Source organism: Thunnus albacares, chromosome 2 (genome assembly GCF_914725855.1).
Source record: "Thunnus albacares chromosome 2, fThuAlb1.1, whole genome shotgun sequence".
NCBI classification, from domain to species: Eukaryota; Metazoa; Chordata; class Actinopteri; order Scombriformes; family Scombridae; genus Thunnus; species Thunnus albacares.
Window position 1 is genome coordinate 2,740,028 of NC_058107.1, and position 23,182 is coordinate 2,763,209.

The 23,182-nt window shown below is 39.8% G+C and overlaps 1 protein-coding gene across 7 annotated transcripts in view; it reads left to right on the top strand.

The window, feature by feature from the left end:
* cacna1ba (calcium channel, voltage-dependent, N type, alpha 1B subunit, a) overlaps window positions 1–23,182 on the top strand; it is a 147,779-nt gene that overhangs the window by 74,646 nt on the left and 49,951 nt on the right. For 4 of the 7 annotated variants that reach the window (XR_006405207.1, XM_044362938.1, XM_044362952.1 and 1 more), the window contains 13 exons: window positions 254–340; window positions 4,089–4,172; window positions 5,515–5,730; window positions 7,097–7,209; window positions 7,920–8,032; window positions 8,148–8,279; window positions 10,344–10,416; window positions 10,505–10,622; window positions 10,788–10,855; window positions 11,960–12,066; window positions 14,759–14,824; window positions 17,541–18,317; window positions 21,775–21,962. Coding sequence is in view for 6 of the 7 variants with exons in the window: in XM_044362938.1 (XP_044218873.1) it covers window positions 254–340; window positions 4,089–4,172; window positions 5,515–5,730; window positions 7,097–7,209; window positions 7,920–8,032; window positions 8,148–8,279; window positions 10,344–10,416; window positions 10,505–10,622; window positions 10,788–10,855; window positions 11,960–12,066; window positions 14,759–14,824; window positions 17,541–18,317; window positions 21,775–21,962 (2,142 nt within the window). In the remaining variant the exon portion in view is untranslated. The remainder of the gene's footprint in view (window positions 1–253; window positions 341–4,088; window positions 4,173–5,514; window positions 5,731–7,096; window positions 7,210–7,919; window positions 8,033–8,147; window positions 8,280–10,343; window positions 10,417–10,504; window positions 10,623–10,787; window positions 10,856–11,959; window positions 12,067–14,758; window positions 14,825–17,540; window positions 18,318–21,774; window positions 21,963–23,182) is intronic. The other 3 variants (XM_044362960.1, XM_044362969.1, XM_044362986.1) reach the window with 3 other exon arrangements.

Consider the following 23,182-nt stretch of genomic DNA (forward strand, 5'->3'; position numbering starts at 1 on the left):
CAGAAACAAATACACACACACACACACACGCACACACACACACACACACCTTCGGCCGAACGTGGCTTACAAATGTGTACCTACCCCTCACTCATTGTCAAAGTTACATTTCAGGCACTGAACTGAAGCGCAGTCACATACTTATATTTGAAGATAGAAAAGACAAAATACATGAACTGACTTTACTGTAATTAACATCAAATATGACCTAATTGTGTCTGCTTGTAATTCATGTGTGGTATTTATGTTCCAGAGGAGGTGATGCTGGCTGAGGAGGATAAGAACGCGGAGGAGAAATCCCTGGATGGAGCGTGGTACAAAAGGAAACACAACAACTCTGGTGAGGACTCTCATCTTCACAGTCGACTGTGAAGACAGTAAATTAGCAGCCATGTAAACAATTCAGCACCATATTAATTGTATTTATTTATCAGGACAGTGTACAGTTTTTAACATTAAGGATGCACTGCACCGGAGTTAGCTCAAAGCTAATTTACATCCGCAGTCGCCCACAATCAAAACATACAACAGCAAACAGTACAAAGCAGGTGTTCACTATCTAAATATACCAAAACTAAACTAAAATACACAGGTAGATAATATCTTTAAAAAAAAAAAGTATGATCCACAATTGTAAGGGCGTCATATCATTTAGCGTTTACCTGATGTGACAGATAGATGTTCTGTTGAGATTTGTTTTCTTCCTTCATGAAATGTTTGCAAAGTCTCTTTTAATATATTGAAATCTGCATTTTTGCACCAGCTGGTGGTCTGTCTTCTTCTCCTCCTTTATTGCCGCATTGCTACCTGCCTTCTACTGTGCCACACAGCCACCAGCTGTTTTACTGCCATCTACAATCAGCAGTGTGTGATGAGACAAACATCTCAGCTCTACAACACCATTAGTGCTTAAATTCTTCATAGTGTACCTTTAAAGTCACAGTGAATGGCTATTTGAAGAGTGTATCACTTCCTTGTATTCCTGATATTCTAGGACATGTCACTCACTATCAGTTAATTAATAATTACTCAATAAACTACAGCTCCCATAAAAATTTACCAGCATGGGTACTCATGTCATCGTAACTTTATCTTGTCAATCCATAAAATTCTTAAACACAAGATGTCATTATTTTTACATTTTAGCTGTAATCTCTGTTGTCTACAGTGTTCAGTCCTCATGTCTGACCTAACTGCAACCCCTCAACTTGCCCAAGGTCTCAGTGCATCTTTCGAGCTGTGATGTTTAACCCGAGACGGTCAAGGCTTGTGAGAAATGGTGTCAAATGCTGTAAAAAAAACCAAAAACCCAAAAAACTATCAGACAACGATATAGAGTGTTATAAAAAACAAACAACCTTGTCTAAACATATGGAGTAAACAACGCAACATGCTGTTGAGTAAAGGCTGGATATTCAGTTATTTACATTATTGCAAATGTCGATGGGATTTGTATTTGGTTTTATTTCAGAACCTGGAAGTTTCAGTTTCACTTTTGCTCTGTATAACCAGTGTAATCAGTAGGCAACCACAGCATAAGGAAAGGCTTTTTAACAAGCGGGAAAAGCAACAGCAAGAATACTAGGATGATGACAAATGAGACGTCCTTACAGAGAGAGTAATTAAGTTATGGTGTACAGCTGGGGAGGCAGGTAGCAGTGGTATGATGAGGGAGTCAGCAACAGGTGTCGCCCAGCAGCTTTTGCCTGGTGGACAGGTGAGGAACGGCTAGCTTTGCAATATATAACACTCACAAATAAAAGACGGCATGAAACTGAGAGATGACTCGGATGTCATATGACAGAGCTTATTCCTTTTGCACTGGCCTGTCGAGCTATTATATATTATATTATTATATAACTGCTCTAGCCCCATTAGCAGCTAACACCTTTAACTCTTTGATGCTAGCTAAACTTCTTTAACTTTAGCTAGGTTTGCAGTAGAAGCTCCTTTAATGTTAAGTAATGTCATATAAAGGTAGATGACTCCGCAAATATTGTTGCATGCGCACCAGAGACTTTTGCAAACGGAGCAGCTAACTTCCGGTTAGCTCTCTGCTGTTGGGATAAAATTATTTCATTGTGCAGCTCTTCTAGACAAATGTTATTGGACCGAATGGATCAAATTCTGATAGTGAAACAAGTCATTTTGCGGGGATGTGTAATGCTCAAAGCAATTTATCCACTGTTTCTACAGCTGGAACAACAGCGATGCAGTAGGCTACGGTTGAACCTATAACGTAAGCACGTGTTGACTGTGTTTTTGTAATTACTCTCACTGCCAGAGACAAAAGTCCCGCACTGTAAGTCAGTGTCTACTAATGTCTGCTATGATAAGAACTGATAAGAACCTTTAGTTCTCTCCAAGCAACAATCTCGGGGGCTGAAAAATGAAGCCAATGCGAAAGTCCTCAAATGGCCACATGAGGCTCCAAAAGCAAGTCAATGCCCACAGACCTCCATGTTAAAATGCCCAACTTTACAGCAGAAATAAACATGTTCACAGCCTGCTACAAAAAACAGTTTAGGTCTCTATAGTTCATCTCCCCTTTCATGACAACTGTACGGGGGGTGAATTTTTTTATAACTCACCCGTTTAAATTTTATTAAGCCGTAAAGTTATGCATGATTAAGGATGAGGCCGCTTTGAGTGACAGGTCGTTAGTCTCTAGGTGGCTTGTTTCAGCAACCGGGCTTCATTCGGCCCACCTCAGCTCCACCTCAGCTCCACCTCTTTGACTGTTTTGGATTAGCCGGGAGTTAGACAGAGTCAGGCACTGCCAAGATGGCGACAGCTGGAGCTTTAGTCACTTTATCTGGATTATTTTCATCAATTTTACTAGTGTTTTATTACTGTTGAATGTATGGGTATATTTACAGCATATACTGTATTTATATGCACACACTATACAATATACTGTACATATACCTATAATATATGTATGTTATGATTGACCCACAAGAAATGATTTGTTTCAGTGTAAATGCCTGTGAAACATTTTTAAGATATATCATGTTAGTAGATTCTACTGTATGTCTGAATGCTCCGTACTGTTAGACCTACCACCATGTGAGCAGCAGAGTATGTGGCTAACACAGATCATTTCCACTGACATCACCCTGAGGTGTGTGTGTATGTGCTCACACACGCATTCCTGTCTTATCAAGGCCATACTGTCTCTCATCTGCAGCCTCTCCCAGGGTAACAGTCACAGTGGTTATTGGTAGAAGGGTAGAAGGGTAATGAGATTAGAATAAAGTCGAGAGTGTGAGGCTCAGTGGAGTTGCGAGGCAGCGTGGGAGTACAAGAGCCCTTCACACAAATTTAAAGCTCCTCTCTGCTGCGTAGTTTTGATGCTCTCACTGTTTTTTTTATAGCTCTCAACAGTGAAAGTGGACTATATTGAAGTATCAAACACTAAGCTGGGAAGAAATTTGGAGGAACAAGGAATAGTATCTTTACAACATAGATACTTTATATCTGGCACACATATAAGCTGCATCGGAAGTCTCTCTTGTGCTGCTCCATATAAATTTAAGAACACACAAATAAAAGCATCCATCTATGCATCCAGTTTACTGTATGCACGATCCCTTTGAGAATATAAACGACAGCTTCCTCTTGGTTGTTTCATGGTTCATATATACTATATATCTATATCAGATGATACAGTAGATGGGCCGATGTCTTTTAGCTTCCCTGTTATGTCTGACTTTGATTTCTCTGCTGTAAAACATGATTTGAGAGATGCTACAGTATAATTTAACAAGCAGAGGTTTATTGAATATGAATACGTCAATAATATATAAATGAATTAAGTGAATTGGTCAGATATGGCGACATTGTGAAACGTGTAAATAAAAAAAATTTTGACAGCATGAGAAAAGCAGAAATGATGGAAAAGCTGAACGTTTCTAAATGAAGAAAAAAAAGTAGGAAAGTTATTTTAGAAATTCATTACAAGCAGAATAAAAGAAAGAAAGGATCCTTCTTACTGAACTTTAGCGAAAGCTTCATGAATTTGAGTTAAAGCAGATTAGCTGTTCTGTGACTTTTGTCATCTTTTTTTTACCATGTTGTATTTGCAGTGCTGAAAAGAGCCAAGAAGAGTAAGAACGACCTCATCAATGCAGAAGAAGGCGAGGACCACTTCACTGACATCTCATCTGTTGGTGAGGACAATATCTGCTGTATTACAGCAAGTCTCCGTACTGTTCAACACTCAGATTGTGTATTTACTGTATGTTGAACGTGACACACAAACTGCTTATTCACATTTCAAGCAGCTTGGTCTCTAACAGCGCTACAACATACTGTTGAGTTAAAATAGCTTAGCAGCAAAAGATAAATAAGCAACATTAAAAATACCATAATGAAATACATTCTTAATATTCAATCAACCTCATTACACATTGTCTAAACACATGTTTTCACTAGTTATGTGGAATTACTGGTATTACTGCCTTTTGTTATCCGTTAACACTTTTGGAATTGTTCATGTTTTATTGTCTAACAACATTAAATCAAAGAGGATTGAATGAGCAGAAGTGTAAAGCAGCATAAAATGGAAAAAACTCAAAGTACAAGTACCTCAAAATTGTACTTTAGCACAGTACTTGAGTAAATGCACTTACATTCAACCTCTGGAAGTTATAATTGCTGACAAATACTGTACAACATTTAAATTGTCCTTATATCTGCTTATTAGTGGATGGAGAGGACACTCAATGAGATACAGATCAGGCTGCAGTGATCTTATTGGCCACTTTATCTACAGTATGTGATGCAGCATGTTTTTGTCACCTGACATGAGATTACCAAACCAAGGAACAATATGTGATGACTGACTGTAGCAAAATAAAAGAGGAATGAAATTATTGATATAAAATGACTATAAAGCTATAAGCTGTAGTACAGTGCCTGGATAGATAGAACAGAGTGGGATAGTGTGGGTCTTCAGGTGATACGGTATGAGTCAGATGTCTGGATTAAAATAGACCAGGAAATGATTAGTCCACTAGTCTTCCTGTGCTAGTAATGAAATTCTAATAGAACCATTTTTCTCCTTTCCTTTTGTGTCCAGTCCCACTTGACATTTGGGCTTAATTTAAGTTACAGAAGGTTTAATATAGTACAGGCTAAATGGGAGTGAGCAGGGGAGTGGTGACGATGTGATGTAAAAGAACCGAGGGCTTCACTTTGGTTACATCACAGTCAGAGCTGGTCAGAATATAAAAAGCTTTCTGTTGAGAAGGTAGAAGTTAATTATATGACACTTTGTTCTTTTTTACTCTGCACCACCTTTACAGAATTGAAAGTGGATTGTGTTAGAGAGTGCAAATAATGTATATTCCTCTATATTGAATTATTATCAAAATGTGCTGAGTCATGTATTGAGTCAAACCAAGGCCAAGGTTGGATAAAAACTACACTCCACAGTCTAAAAATCGGTAAGGCGACCTTGGTTTTAGACTTGGTAACTTTATTGCCGTTTGGTGTGTTTTGTTCCAACTGCCCCCCCAGGGTCTCCGTTCGCCAGGGCCAGCGTAAAGAGCAAGAATGAGAACTCATCTTACTTCAGGAGAAAAGAGAAGAGGATTCGCTTCACCATCCGCCGTCTGGTCAAGTCCCAGAGCTTCTACTGGACTGTGTTGTGTCTGGTCGGCCTCAACACGTTGTGTGTAGCCATCGTACACTACGACCAGCCTGAGTGGCTCACCTATGCACTATGTAAGTTCCAGGAGTTATATACTGACATAAATATGAGAATTTAAAGAGAGACTATGCAACTTTTGAAAGAAGAAACAAATGAAATGTTGAATTCATAAACATATTCTTATTCAGTTCAGTACTCTCAGAAGTATTGCTGAGTCAGTCTGCTGACTCCTCCAGTGTCAGTATTTATCATTATCGATTTCCTAAAATTGTCATTTGTGACTGTGACGGCCGCTGTTCTGCAGAAGTCACATGGTCTCTCTTCAAAGGCAGTTGCTTCAGAGAACTTGATGGTAGCAATATCTAAAGGCCCTGAAAACATATTTCCTCACTATGAGGGATGAGCGTCTACATGGACACACACACAAGTTTGTGCCAAAGTTAGAACATTATTGGTTTTTTCACATGAGAAATTTCGATCTTGTGTTTTTTTTTCCTGCGGCTCTCTTGCTGTGTTTGTGAAGATTCTCAGTCATCCAGGTCATGGTATGTAGTACAGTACGAGCCAGGATTTATAGATTTATACACTAGATTAGATTAGGCTGGAAAAAGGAAATGTCATGTGTTTCTGTTTTTATTACCAGCACTGTCATCATTGAAGCGTATTAGCTGAGTTTTTGAATGTTAAACTCTTAACAAACAGCTTGATAACAGCATAGAGCATACGCAGTGTTCATTCATCCAGCCAGCACGGGATGAATACATGTGAAACACAAAGAGATTTGTCTGGTGATGATGGGCTTAATCAGCAGACTTGAATGTAATAGACGTGCATTTATATGCTAAAGTTACGCACTGCGGGTTTAACAATTATGATGTATAATGACATAAAAACCACTTGGTTAGGTTTAGGGAAAGATTACAGTTTTTAAAAAGCTGTCCAGACTCACAGTTGGAAATGGGAAGCGAACAGTGGCCTCCTGTGGCAAAGCCCACCGTCGGGTTAATGTCTCCATCCACCCCTCCTCCGACAAATGAGGAAATTTGTCAACTTTTATATATGTCATCTCAACTGTGCCACTGCTCCATGTCATAACTACTACAGCCGCTAGATGCAACTATACTGATATTGTAAGCACCTGCCAATTTTCTACTTGGCTCAGAAAGGTAAAAAAAAAACACTTGAGGTGACAGAAATCCATTTGCAAACATGTATCACACCAAAGTACCGTCGTACATTTCACACACACACACATGAGCAAACATACATCTCACACACTCCATCACAGGAGAATACAGCAGTTATTTCTTCAAACAATAGACTCTTTCTGAGTCTTATTTGTTTTGGGCACAGTTGAACAGGCAGCAGTAGAAATCAGCAGGGAGGTCCCTTTTTAACCCGAGACATTGATCCGTGTGTTTTCTTCTTCTCTCTGGACAGACCTGGCTGAGTTTGTGTTCCTGGGCCTGTTTTTGGCAGAGATGTCGATGAAAATGTACGGCCTCGGACCCCAGAACTACTTCCACTCCTCATTCAACTGTTTTGACTTTGGGGTGAGTTGTCTTGTTTATCTGGTAGTGAAATCAGTCTACAGCGGTTTTTAAAGTGTGAGCATGTGTAGAATGAGTCAAATGATTAAGGACTGGTATTTCAGAAAAAAAAAAAAAAAAAAAAAAAAATATATATATATATATATATATATAGCCAGAATAGCAAAAAGATACAAATATCACTCACAAAAGATCATTTTATCTCCAGCTGCTGTTGTACTATTGGCAGACATGACCCTCACTATTTGCCAAAATCTCCAAACCAAGTCAAAAAAAGGTTTATAATTAAATATGATACAGTATTTTTGAAAATAAAAATTGTGTAGCTGTTATGCAAAGTAAACCACGTACATTTAGGCAAGTACTGTACTTACAGTACCAGTCAAAAGTTTGGATACACCTTTCCATTTCATTGAATGAGAAAGTGTGTCCAAACATTTGACTGGTACTCTAAGTACAGTTTTGTGGTACTTGTACAGTACTTTCCTTGTTCCTTTACATTTTAGAAGGGAAAATTATACTTGTTACTCTGCTACATTTATCTGACAGCTAGAGTTACTAGTCACTTTTCAGATTAAGATTTAACAGTAAAAAACATATGATGAGTTCATGAAATAAAGAATTTTACCTGTAATAGATTACTGTTTTGTTTCACTAAAGTGAATGTTCTGCGTACTTCACCCACTGCTGCAATAACCACACTGTGTTCACAGGTGATTATCGGCAGTATTTTTGAGGTAATCTGGGCCGCCATCAAACCTGGGGCCTCATTTGGGATCAGTGTCCTACGGGCTCTGAGACTGCTCAGGATCTTCAAAGTCACCAAGTGAGTGATCACAAATGTCTGTCTTCAAAATACCTCAGCATGCTGGGAACAAGAATTTCCTATATTCTTATATATATATATATATATGTGTGTGTGTGTGTGTGTGTGTGTGTAGGTACTGGAACTCTTTGAGAAACCTGGTTGTATCTCTACTCAATTCCATGAAGTCCATCATCAGCCTGTTGTTCCTCCTCTTCCTCTTCATTGTGGTCTTCGCTCTGCTGGGCATGCAGCTGTTTGGTGGACAGTGAGTAACTGGTTTCTACTGGGACGCTTGTTGTGGAAAAATAAAACACAGAGGACGTGTTCTCGAGGGAGTTCCAGTAGCATCTTCTTCTCATAGTCATTTCTCAGTAAAATCAAAACACAAAGATTTCATAAACATAATACAGGAATCAGTTTGACTTAACATTTCTAGTTAAGAAACCATAGAAAATAGACTTCATCTTTTTCTTCAGTATTAAAAGTAATGGAGCGAGTTTCAAAATCAGAAAGATGCCAAACTGGCATAACACTGCTTGTGATGATCGTTGCACCCCCACAAAAATGGTAAATATTGTGTTGTTGTGTGGTTATGCCGGTTGTTTGTTGACGTTAGCGGGAGAGAGACAAGGCACTCAGGAGTGCGCAAAACGTCACTTCCGTTAGATTTTCATGGGTCCTTCACATAGAAATCAGTCCACAGGCTGTTATAGACAACTGAGAAAGTCGGGGAAGGTCTAATTTTTACGTGACATTACTACCCCTTCACTCATTGGCAATAAAAAAACATGAAAACATGTAAATTGCTTCACAATTCTACATATAGAACCTGTAAAAAGGGATAACTAAAATATCACACTGACATAAATATTCAGACCCTTTACTCACTTACTTAGTTGAAGCACCTTTGACAGCCTCGAGTCTTCTTGGGTATGACGCTGATCCTCTCAAGCTCTGTCAGCTTGTTGGATTGGGACTGTTGGTGGACAGCCATTTACAGGTCTGTCCAGAGATGTTCAAGTCAGGGCTCTGGCTGGGCCACTCAAGGACATTCACAGTTGTCCCTAAGCCACTCCTGTGTTGTCTTGGCTGTGTGCTTAAGGTCATTGTCCTATTGGAAGGTGAACCTTCAGCCCAGTCTGAGGTCCTGAGCGCTCTGGACCAGGTTTCATTAAGGATGCTTATGTACTTATGTACTCAACCCTGACCAGTCCCCCAGTCCCTACTGCTGAAAAACTCCCCCCACATCATGATATTGGTATTGGGCAGGTAATGAGCAGTGCCTGGCTTCCTCCAGACTTGATGCTTAGAATTGAAGCCAAACAGTTCAATTTTGGTTTCATCAGAAAACCAGACCAGAAAATCTTATTTTTCACAGTCTGAGAGTCATTTAGATGCTTTTTTGTAAACTCCGAGCAGGCTTTCCTGTGTCTTTCACTGAGAAGAGGCTTCCATCTGGCCACTCTGCCATAAAGCCCAGATGGGTGGAGTTTTGCAGTGATGGTTGTCCTTCTGGAAGTTTCTCCCATATCCACACAGGATCTCTGGAGCTCAGCCAGAGTGACCATCAGGTTCTTAGTCACCTCTCTTACCAAGGCCCTTCTCCCACGATTGCTCAGTTTGTCTGAGCGGCCAGCTCTAGGAAGAGTCCTGGTTGTTCCAAACTTCTTCCATTTAAGAATTATGGAGCCACTGTGCTCTTGGGAACCTTCAATGCAGCAGAAATGTTTTTATAGCCTTCCCCAGATCTGTGCCTCAACACAATCCTGTCTCTGAGCTCTGCAAGCAGTTCTTTCAACCTCATAGCTTTGTTTTTGCTTTGATATGCATTGTCAGCTGTGAGACCTTTATATAGACAGGTGTGTTCTGTTCCAAATCATGTCTAATCAATTGAATTTACCACAGGTGGACTCCAATCAAGGTGTAGAAACATCTTAAAGATGATCAAGAGTACTGGAAGGCACCTGAGCTTAATTTCAAGTGTCATAGCAAAGGTTCTGAATATTCATGTCAACGTGATATTTTAGTTTTTCCTTTTTAATTATAACAGTTTAATTTTATGTAATTAGGATAAGTGTAAGCTAGGAAAAAGACATCACCCTCAATAGTCTCACGCCGCGAGCATGTGAGCGCAAGCACCAGAATGTTGACTGCACCTCACTGAACACTCACAGAAGACTAAAATGTAATGGGCATATATTGTGCTGGTATAATCTGCAGCAGCCTAATGAAGAGGACATCCTGCTCCGTCCTCCAGTAGGTGGAGGAGTGAATGTGACTGCTGTGGCTTTGGAGGGTGATTACATTCAAAAACTTTTTCTTCCTGCAGGTTTAATTTTGAAGACGAAACGCCGACAACCAACTTTGACACATTCCCAGCAGCGATTCTCACTGTCTTCCAGGTAAAGGTCAAATCCCTCATGTTTGTTTTTCCTGTTCTGCTTGTACCACTGAACTGGACTCAGAAACCAGCTCGTGTCTTGCCTGCAGATCCTGACCGGGGAAGACTGGAACGCAGTCATGTATCACGGGATCGAATCACAGGGTGGTGTCCATGGAGGAATGTTCTCCTCCATTTATTTCATTGTACTCACTCTCTTTGGAAACTGTATCCTGCCCAATTGATCCAAATCGATTTACCCCTGTGGTTGTCAGGCAGCCTCAAAGCCCTGTGGAAGACTTTATCATTCGATTTGAAGAACAGCTGCAATTGTAAATATTGATTCTGTGTTTATCAATCATTTGATCTTTTCCTGAGACCACAAATAACCAGACACACTCCTCAACGTCTTCTTGGCCATTGCTGTCGATAACCTTGCAAATGCCCAGGAGCTCACTAAGGTACAGTATTTCTTTATAGCTCGAGGTATCCTGGCTTCATATGGGTTTACAGAGATAGGGCCACTACCACTATCAATAAAAGTCCTTTACAAGGTTTCAGATTTCACATGCACTGGCCTTTTTTTACATGACGGTGACTATATGTTGGTTTACTGGTTTCATAATGCTGTCCACTGTGGAAGTGGAATCTGTTGTAGTGTGATAGATATAACTCCAGTAGCTGATAACTCAATCTTATTCATAAAAGAAGACAATCAATGAAATGACTTTGATTCCTAGAAGTTGCCAACATGAATAAATAAAGGCCTGGTAAAAAAGTTCAGCATTCATGTCATATTCACCACTTAGTTTCTCATTTGAACACAAATACAGTTTTCATTCACTTAATCTTATTGTTTTATGATTGCTGTTAAACTACCATTATTGAAACTCTATGCTTCCTGCACATTTTTCACATTAAAATCCTACCAGGAAAGAGAGAGATTCTGTCCAGAATCTGCCGGAAGACGGTTTAATGTGAATCATTTTTATCAGTTTGAAGTGTTGAGTTTCATCGACAGTAACTTCACAGTTCAGTGTGACAGGAACTTATTACTGAATGAAAATAGTATTTCTGTTAGAGAAGAGAAACAGAGCAGCAGATTGCTGAGTATGACATGACTGTTGTTGTACTGATGGAATTAGTGCTGTGGAAATGTATAATATACTGCATTTATCAAGATAAACGTCAGGTAAACATGTCAAATTAGAAATAAAGGTCCGCCTCTTGATTTAAGCCTGTTTTAATCAAACACCTGGTTTTTTCGCCATTGAGATAAATAAGGGCCAATATTGGAGAATCTATAATAGGACATTTAGGAATCTGATTGGCTGGTGGATCACCAAAAATAGCCCAACTGCGTCTACCTTTTCTCTGTTGACAAGCTTATTAAATGTCCACTCATCAGCTAAACTTTGCTGTTGCTCGAATCTGCTGGAGATCCTGTGATTATGATGTCGCTGACAGTGTGGACATATAAAGGTCATCATAATGTTACATAAAGGCCACAACCTTTAAAAGGTTGTATGCATGTATGTATGTATATTTTTACGCATTCCGTCCAGGATGAAGAGGAACAAGAGGAGGCCATCAATAAGAAACTTGCCCTCCAGAAAGCCAAGGAAGTAAAGGAGGTCAGCCCCATGTCGGCCGCTAACATGTCCATCACAGCGTAAGTCTCAAAGCCTCTTCTGATGTTCTGGTTCGCTTCTGTTCTGTTCTTTTACTGTTTCACTTAATACACACCAACAGAAAATACACATAGTAGTTCTTTGTTGTACAACTAAGCCATGCTAAAGATTAGTTCACCAATATGTCAATACACAACACTAACACTCGCCTTGATGCAGGACCGTACACATAATGGTCCTGCACTCCTGTCACAAGGAACGTTGTAGATCAGTACTGATCTGCTCATGAAACTTGTTCCAAGAATAATGTTGAAAGTATGTACTTTTGTCCAATTTCAAACATTTCTCACCATCAGAACTTCAATAAAAAGACAATAATGATGAGTTAAAGGTACCCAGTAGAGTAGCATTGTGGAGTAATGTCTCATTCACGGGCAAAAAGGGACACCCGCACCAGTCACCCAACGACACATGGGCGTGACATGAAATGCAATCTCTCCCGTGGTTTCACACTACTCTGGTGACTGACAGTTGGTGGCGGTAACCTGCCAAGAAATGCAGAAATGCACCAACAAAAGGCAGTGAAGAAGAAGACTGCTACCAAGCAAACATAGATGTAAACAGTGTAGTGTTTTATGAGGAAGGAGAGGCATTCAGCACATTTACTGAACTTACTTGCTAAAGGATACACAGAGAAACAGTAAACTTATCCACAGGATACTTTGTAATTTCGCTAAACCTAAACTTAAATGTTCACAAAAGTTTGTGTCTTCTAGTATTAAAATGTTATAATATTTATACAGACTTTGTCAAAATGGCTGCTCTCCAAGATAAATAAAACATGTCAACAACAACAGTCCAGTACAGAAAAAAGGCAAAAATACAAAACAGATATGCACAGAGAAATTCTAAACAGAATAACACAATACATAGAGAGGCAATTTAGCTATTTTTGTTCATTATCTATCTTGATATACTCATGCACAATGTCTGTTTGATTTAGCTCTTAGTTTGCTTTTCCCAGAGGACCCTAGGTGTATTTCTGAAACAAAGCATAATGTTGATTCATTGTCCCAGCGGAAGTCGGTTTGAACACATTCTTCACTTTCTTTTCTTCACAAGGCAGATCCTAATTTCCTGTCTCCTAAATGTCCTGTGCTGTAGATTTCTACAGGCTCCCTAACAATATCCCACTCACAAAGAATAGATATTTATACACTTTTAAAACAGTCAGCGTGTTCGTGGATATTATATTATATTTTTGACATGCTACCACAAACATACAGCAGATATGACATGTGATGGACAGATATTTAACAAAAAAATCTCAGAACAAGCAAGACACTTGAACTTTTGACTCTCCAAGCGGTATATAACAGTGTATGTTGAAATGTTAACTGATATTTCGTATATTTATTGGTCCAATCGTTTAACCAGGCAGCTCCACTGGGATTTAATACAGTATGTATTGTCTTATTTTTGTTTCGAATATTTTTCTTCATAGCAGTCCAAACAAAATGTAAAAAACAATGTACAGTACAGTTGTAGACTCTCCTTTGCCATTCTTCTAAAGATACTGTCCTGTATACTGTTCTATATTTTGTTACATGCAACTGTGTTATTATGCATTAGCTGTGAAGTCTTTTTGTGTTACACAAACATAAGAAAGCTGCTCTGGCACATAAATAATCTCATTGGTGGATTTGAACCTCAGTGGGAGGGGTCGTATTTATAACTGCACTAATTAATATTTCTATATAAACAATAGATAAAAGGTTGATAAATAGAAGCATAGAGGAAATTAGTTTGTACTTGTGCTGAAAATAAAAATGTCCCAGCAGTTTTGATGATTCATCCTGTTATAGGTGCTATATTCCAAATAAATGTTAAAAACTTGTAATATCACATATATATATATGTGTAATATCTTCACAGTCTGACATGTAAAGAAGAAAAGCAGGTGAGGTCGGTTACTGTTAGATCCTGACCAATCCTGTAACCATGTTGGGAGATTTTAATCCTTAATGAGGTTACTGCTGCTGCGCTACATGCATAAAACGCACACAGCGCTTCTCTCGATTTAGACATACTTGTATACAGAGCCACACTGGGCCATTTTTTCATCATTAAAACCTGAAGAACTTCACCTGACTTCCCACTGAATCCATGGATTTGACAAAATTGCCTGTAGCAGCACAATATCCTCCGTGTCACCACATAAACTGACATTTACTTGCTGCTCCAACATCATTGTGTTTTGGCACCGGCCTCATTATTTACAAAAATAGCAAATGTTTTTTTCAGCTCCACCCGTTACATTATTCTTGTATCCAGAGCAGCTCCACCTCTACAGATACTGGTAAACTTCTACCTATCTTTCGCATGACTAGTTCTACTAAATTTTGCTTGTTTATATAAAACCTCACTCTGTCAGGTCTGGGCTCTAAGAGTAATGCCCTTTGCTCATTTTAGCATGAAAACCGAATAAAGTCAAATCAGATTAATCTTGCTGTCACTATGGCAGTCAGAATGTCCCTGACAGCCCATACGTGTGACATTTTCCTTTCTGGTTCAGTCTCAGTCTTGTGTTTCTGAGCTTTGACTGCCCATTGCATTGAAATGTGATGGGAGATACAGAGAAGACAGAGAAATGTCGAATGGTGTCTGGCTGTCTCTCTGACTTCATCCTATATGATGTTCCCCCTTCCCCATTTTTGTTTTGTGCATGTGCAGTTTTCTAACACGCAGTCGAGGTAACGCGCACTCTAGCAGCTCATCCATCTGCAGCGTTAACTCACTGTGAGTTATTACCTCTCTGTTACAATTTTGAAATCTTCCATTATCCCTCTCCCATCCCTCTCCTTCTGCTACTAAACTCTGTTTTCTTCTGGTCTTACCATTATGTCATTCTTCTGTATTGAATTGTCCAAAAAAAAAAAAACATGGCCGCTCCTCTGTGTTCACATAGAGCTATATGTATCAGTCTTTTCTTCCCTGTGTTCAGTTTTTATTGTTTCCCTGTGATTGACAAGTGTCACACATGTCTGTGTTAGTGATCATGTTATCTGTTTGTGATTGGCATCCTTCTGTGTGGGAATTGTTGTTTTTTTTTTTTCAGTTACCGCCCAATCCTTTTATTTCTGTAGATTCCAAGATACTGAATATAATTTTTCATACTGTATGTGTGCAACATGTATATTTGCAGCTGTGAGTCATCTTCCCGAGCTGGTTGTAAATGTGTATTGCATGTTATTATTGCCTTGTTAGCTTCAGGCCTGTGTTATACAGATGAAGAACATGATTAGAAACACAGACAGATGCTGAGTGACTGGGATTTTTAAGCTTTATAGAAATACTCCTGGATTTTTCTTATTGTCAACAAATCTCATGTGCAGAGCCAAACCAACAATTCATTGATCTACGAACAAGTACTGTGTATGAATCCAAACCTGATATCTTATTCCTCTGTGCCATGGTGCGGAGCCCCCTAAGGACAAAAAGTGAAAGTGCAAACATTAAGGAAAAGTGATCCAAATCCAAAAATGCAAATTGTAAATGACTTTAGATAAAATCAGTACACCGTCCATTAGACAGGGTAGAGAAGTCAGAATGTATTGAGAAACAGATTAGCACGATGTTGGTTGAGGTGTTTTCATGGGATTTGTAGACAGTGTTAAAATAGAGTAATAATGTCAGCTTGATTCTATTCATTATCTTTAGATATAACCATTTTCCATGCCCTAAAAACACCAACTGAAGCCATGCTAGCTAACTAACCACGAAGAACTGACAGAAAACTGTTTCATTTGTTCATAAAATGAGGTGTCTTTGCACCCGCTGTGGTCATGTGTAAATACATATATTACCCAATTAAAATAAAAGCAGGGCCATATTCAGTTTCTTTAATATGCAAGCTTGGCTGTCAGTGAGCAAGAGATGGTTTTCCATTCTACTGTCAGATCAGATTGCACTAATAAAATAGCTTGCTCGGCAGATAGGTTTAACAACCGAAAGTCACAACTTGTGGTTTTAATTGGCGATGAAAGGACGCTCTGACATGTAGTTTTAGTAACCGGTACTTGCACACACATCATACAGGCCACATCTTCAGTTACACGTGCAACCCTGGTTCTCTGAATAGCATAACAAGGGGATACATCCCATAATGAAGCACTGAAACTAGTGCTACAAAAGAGATCTATCAGGCAAGTCAAACATCCCACAGCTCTTCAACACTGTAGTGGCACAAGTGTGTATTCAGCGTCTCCTTTGCCCATTATTTCCTTGCTTCTTCTCAGCAAAAAGTTCTTTTGGGTTTTTCTATAATTTTGCTTCTCTACTGTACATGTTTCTGTCCCTTGTCAGTTCTTCTGAAGCTTATTTGCCCCCTCTGTGCTTTTGTCTGTCTGCTATAAAATGTTTCTGTCCCTTTTGAAGTTCCTTCTGTCCCTCTGTTTGTTTCAATGCTGCTCCCTTTATGTGTTTGTAGGAGTTATGTCTGCACCCCAGTCCATCACTACCTGAGGTAAACCCAACCGCCTGCAAGCAAGGTGGTCGATGATGATGATGATGATGATTACATGCGTAAAAACATACATGATCATGTTCTTATTATTTACATTGTTGGAGCAAGACTACGTAATTAAAAACAGAGCTGCCCTGCATTCTTGCCATGCACACCATGTTACGGGCTTTTCTGTTCATTCAGTGAGTCCAGTCCAATCCCATGTTTTCATCCACCTCTAAGCTGGACTTCTTAGAGTGTAGCTCAGTGTGCTTACTCTTGAGATAAGCGGTAAGTATGAAGATTTCAACTGCAGGATGGCGGAGCACTGAGAACATGGGATAAAGTTATTTTCTGTTCATAATCTGTGTAGTTAACAGATGGACTCCTCTGATGAAATGCCACATTTAAAGATGGCATTGTAAATATGTAAAGTTCCACAGTAAAAACTAGTGAAAACACAGCACTGTTTTTAGTCCATTCAGTATCAAAAGTGCATGCATTCAGTCATTTCAAAGTACTGTTACACACATACATTGACAGAAAAAGTAGCATGTCAAAGCATGGTAGTGTGGCCATGCTTGGCTTTTGTTCAGGCATATTCATGGACGAGCTCTCTCCACAGTAGACAGTTCTGAGAAATGGACCCAACGGTTTGCTGTGTTGAAAGCTCAACTGCACCTTGGTCATACTGTAAATCATTCAGCATGTAGGGACTACATGTGTGCCATCATGAGATGTAAAATGAAATATACTGCTGGTTTTATATGCCATGAGATATAAAGTACATACTTAATGAATGTGTCACACCTCAAAAGAAACCATGCTTGTCAGTGTATCTATTGGAAAGGCTTATATCTTTTGTAGAGATGACAGTGTGTTGTGAGAAAGCTGTGGCACTGACATCAGAGTAGAGGGTTTAGAAAGTGCTTTACACTGTGTTTTACTGTATATTTTAATATCAGTGTCACGGTGGTTTTGATTTGTCTGGTTCTTCTGCCTCTCCACTAGTAAGGAGCAGCAGAAGTCTATGAAGACGATGTCGGTGTGGGAGCAGAGGGCCAACCAGCTGAGAAGGCAGAATCGCGCAAGCTGCGAGGCCCTATACAGTGAGCTGGACCCTGAGGAACGTCTGCGCCTAGCCACAGCCCTCCACATCCGGCCAGACATGAAGACCCACAGCGACCGTCCACTGGTTGTTGAGCCCGGGGATGGGCCTTTGCTAGGTGGCCACCAGCACCACCGTCACAAGTCCTGCATGTCAGATGAGGCTGAGACTGCGGCCGACCCTCCTCCTCCTCCTCTGCCTCCCCAGCCCCGTCGCCACCACCGCCACAGAACCAGAACCAGGGAGGAGACGAACGATAATGGCGAAACCAGTAGGGAAGGCAGGCACCATGTCCATCACAGCCGCTCCAAAGATCACGACGGCAGCCGGGGCAAAGAGGGGAAGAGTGAGAGGTCCCGCAGCCAAGAGGGAGGCAGGAGGCATCAGAGCTCAGTGGATGACAGCGGAGGTGGAGGAGTCACAAGTGAGAGAGAGCATCGGCATCATCATTCACACCGGCCGTCTCAAGAGGGCAACGGGACAGTGAACAGCGGAGGGAGGGGAGAGCGAAGATCCCGCCACAAAGATGGACGTTCATCTAACAAGGCTGAGGACAGGATTTCCAGAGGAGACGGCGGGGCCAGCGGAGAGAGGAGGAGACATCGGACTCATGGATCCAGGGGCCAATCCACAGCTGAAGGAGAGGAGTCCAATGAAAGAGTGAAGACTCATAGTCACAGGTAAACACCAAAACTACTTTATGATCCATATTCTCTCTGTTATCTTTACAGGACTGTCAATAATACATATAAAATAAGCAGAAGCACGAGCAGTAAGTACAAAGCCACATAACTTGACATGAAGAATGACGGTGCAGGTGCACTCATCTCAGTGCTGAGCTCATGTTGATGACAGACAGGCCCTCTGTCATCAGCATTAAACATGCTGAATTCACTCCCTTCCTATCACCAGTGTAAACGTTTCGGACTTTCCTGACCACATGCCTCTTTGAAGCAGCTTTCTCAGCTGTGACAGCTGGAAAAAAAACAGTATATATTGGAATAACCTGACAGATTAGTTGTGAAACAACAATCTTAAATTTTTGCAAGTGGTGAGTTCAATTTAGTATCACTTTAGTTTTATTTCTCTTTCAGATATTTGGTATCAGTAAGAGATGATGATGGCCTAATAACAGATGTATCATCTCCAAATAACAGGAACGAGTTTACTTTTGAACTTCAATTGAATTAATTCACTTATTTTTAATCGAAGATGAATGTAATCACATCACAGTGGCAGATCTACTGGGGTAAAAAATGCCTTGCTATTCCAGCTGCCACTCCAGTTTTGGAAAATCTAATTCAAAAATATATGAAAAGTTGTAGATGGTCAGAAACTTACAAGAGCGATGTCCGAGTGATAGTGCATGCAGCAAGAGATGACGCTCTGCGTAGACTCCTAGCTTCTACCAGAGCCATATATGCTGCTGCTTGCCGTCCCTGCAGCAGGCAGTCAAGTCAAGTCAGTTTTATTTACATAGCGTCAAATCACAACAGAAGTGATCTCAGAGCACTTTTCACATAGAGCAGGACTAGACCGTACTCTTTAATTTACAGAGACCCAACATTGCCCCATGAGCAAGAACATGGCAACAGCAGCAAGGAAAAACTCCCCTCTAACGGGAAGAAACTACGAGCAGAACCAGACTCTAGGTGGACGGCCATCTGCCGTGACCGGTGGGGCCTCCCATTCTACTTTTGGAGACTGTAGGAACCACAATCAAGCCTGCATCCTGGGAGCGCAGTGTTCTAGTGGGGTAATAGGGTACTATGAGCTCTTCAAGATATGATGGTGCCTGATGGTACCTGCTTTATAGGTGAGGAGAAGGATTTTAAATTCTATTCTGGATTTCACAGGAAGCCAGTGTAGAGGAGCTAAAATGAGAGAAATATGATCTGTTTCTCTATTTTTTGTCAGTACATGTGCAGCTGCATTCTGGACCAGCTGGAGAGTCTTTAGGGACTTGTTGGGGCAGCCTGATAATAAAGAATAATAATCAGCGATAATCCAGCCTAGAAATAACAAACGCATGGACTAGTTAATCTGTGTCTTTTTGAGACAGGATGTGCCTGGTTTTTGCAACGTTACATAGGTGAAAAAAGGCAGTCCTTGAAATCTGTTGGATGTGGGAGTCAAAGGACATATCCTGATCAAAGATAAGATAATAATAGGCAGCTCTGGCATTACAGAGGGCCTCCCTATATGTTTCAAGACTATCTTGCCAGACTAAGATTTTTCCGGTTTGGTGAAACGCCATATCCTTTAAAGTTTCTGTGATGTTTGCTTTAATTTGCAGGTTTGAGAGTTATACCACGGAGCTACACTCTTTTGTTTTATAAACCTTTTTTTTTTAAAGGGGCGATGGAGTGGAGTGTCATTCACAGTGAGCCTGCACTATCAACAAGACCATCAATTTGGGATCCTGATAAAATAGGATTTTGTGGAAAGACTATTAAATGTTCAATTTCAACGACATGCCAGAACAAGGTTGAGGGTGTGGTTAAGACATTTACACTCTGAGAGAAGCCAATTGAGTCTAATAATGAGATAAATGCAGTGTTAAGACTTTCATTATCACATGAATATTAAAGTCACCTACTATAATTATTTTATCTATCCTGATGACAAAGTTAGGACTGCTGATGGCTGTTTTTTTCCTGCTGAATGTGTTTGTCAGCTTGCCAACTTCCACACAGCCACATAATAATAATAATAATGATAATAATAATAATAATAATAATCTTATTTACATAGCACTCATCAAAAGAAATGTACAAAGTGCATCACATAAAAACAAACAAAACACAGCAATAACAGAATAACAGTAATTGCTAAAACAGAATAAAAGTACTAAAAGAGCAACATAAAAATTGGAAAACAAAGATACAAAGTGATTCACATAAAAACAAACAAAAACACAGCAATAACAATAAAAGTACTAAAAGACCAACATAAAAATTAAGATAGTAAAACCCATAAAACAGAATAAAAACTAGTATCAGGTGAAATAAAAGTAATATTTGATAAAAGTAGGTTTTGACTCAGCCTGGTTTATGTCCTCGGGCAGGGTGTTCCAGAGCCTCAGGGCTCTTATTTCAAAAGCTCCGTCCCTTTTAGTCTTCAGCCAAGAATCTGAAACAGTTAGAAGGCTCCTGCCTGAGGATCAAGATCAAGGATCTCAAAGTGTGAGCAGGGTCATACAGGGATGAAAGATCTGAGATATATTGAGGAGTCAGACCATTTAGTGCCTTGTAAGTAATTAAAAGAACCTTGAAATCAATTCTAAAACATACTGGAAGCCAATGTAAAGATGCCAAAACCAGGGTGATATGTTTAAACCTGTTTACTGTGGTTAAAAGCCTGACATTAGTCAGCAAAGCTCAGCTGAGAGTTTGGACTTTCACCACATTTTCAAATTGAAGCTCAGAGAAATTTTTTCCATTTAATCAGCATTACTGGATAAACACTGATATCTTGAATCGCTGGCAACACTATGTGTGGCTTCACAGAGTGTAAGTGACCCAACTGGTGAATATCATCTTTATATGTAAGTCTCTACCTAGGAGCCAATTTAAATCCTTAAAGAAAGCTTGCACTGACATAATTACTGATCACTTTGAATCATATTTCAGAAATCTGTTGGGAAATACTGAGGGAGCAGGAGGTTGAAACAGACAAGTGAAAAACATCAGTGTTTATTATTAATAATGATGATTATTAAAGGAAAGGGACATAAAGGACATAGTAGTTAAACCAGTTTGAATCTTATAGGAGACACTTGTAAAAATGAAGAGGAAGGGTGACATCATCATGAACAGGGACACATCAGGAGAACTGCTGATGGAAAGACAGCAACAGGGGAGTGAAAAGGTGGAAGATGACCAGGGAGATGATGAGGTGGAAGGGAGCATCATCACAGAGATGAAAAATGTATATATATAATAGAGAGAGAGAGAGGTAGATATATGTATATGTGATTGTTTGCATCCTCTTGCTACCCCATGAGTCATGAGTATACAACCATAATACATTAAAACACCTTGCCACATGTCTACAACTTCATGTAGCGAAGACATTATCAGTCTGAGAATATGCGGTATATGAATGTGTAAGATGCTGTCTCTATTCTTGGGACAGGTTTGGTGACTCAGAGGGGGAGTCTCTAGCCATCCCCCCACAGCAGGGCTCTGTGGAGCCTAACTGGACTCTTGACCGACCTGAGGACTCAGACAACCAGAGGAACGTCAGACGAACCGGCCAAAGCTCCATCCAAATTCCTCCTGTGACCATCACATCTCCACCTGGAGAGACCACACTTATACAATGTCAGTACCTACCACACAGGATCACATGTAGATTACTTGCATTTCAGGCATTTCATTAAGGTTCTTTGTTCATAGCCACTTACAGTAAAGCCAAATACGGTATTCCAAGTACAGAGGTGAAATCATTTACTCTGAAGAGAAAGGTGAGGTTTCGTGGCCAATGTAGGTTCTCCTTCACGCTTGGAGGGGGAGGGGGGAGGGGTATTCAGTTGGTTGGAATCTGCAACCTCACTGCTAAAAGCCACTAGATCCTCCAGCCAGACACTGGTCCTTTAAAGAGATCATAAAAAGATAAGATAAAGGAAAGACAGTGGCTTGTTTGTACATTTGGCCATTCACAAGTGTTGAATTGTCTCCTAGTTTAGGTACTGTTCTCTGCAATACACTTGGAACTTAACAGAAAAAATAAAAATGGATAAAGTTAACAAGTAAAGATAAAATACATAAATTAACATTTCTAATAAATAGTAGTTGGTCACTAACAGGAAACAGGAAACCACAAAGAGTTAAGTTCATCAGTTTGAGATGTCAGGAAATGTTTGGAAAAATCATATCCATGTTTACTTAAAACTAGCAGATGATCCTCTTTTTTATCATTATTTTTTGTATACCTTTACTACAGCCTTCATTAGAAAAATGGTAGCATATGAGGTGAGAGACAGACGCCGTTCAACATTGAACAAAGGTCTCCAGCTGAACGTGAAATGGGCGCATTGTTGTCCATGATGATGATCATCTTACTGTACATCTATTTTTTCTTACTTAATGAAACTAATCCATGAATGGTTATTGGGAAGAACAGAAAATATCCACAAAAAAATCAAGCATCTAGCCAAAATATATTAATACTTTCATATGACTGTGTGAGGGTACTGCCAAAAAAGCAGTGAATGCAAATGGTTCAACAGGGTTTGAGACAATTTCTGGAATGACATCTAATACTTCAAATCAATAATTGTGTATACACAAATGTGACTGAAAAAATGGCAACTGCAGCGAGTCTTTCATTGTATCAGACTGTGTCGAGCAGAGGTGGAAAAACAAATCTAAACCAATCTCCAATGATGTTTTCAGGACAGTAAATTAGTTGTGGATATTGTTGGGGGTTTCAGTGACAATCCCTGTAACTGTGAAGTCGAAATCCCATGATAAAAATTACCCACAGGGTTTGGTGAGGCCACTCAGCAGTCAGGTGTGAATGTCATGACCAAGGCCTCCAT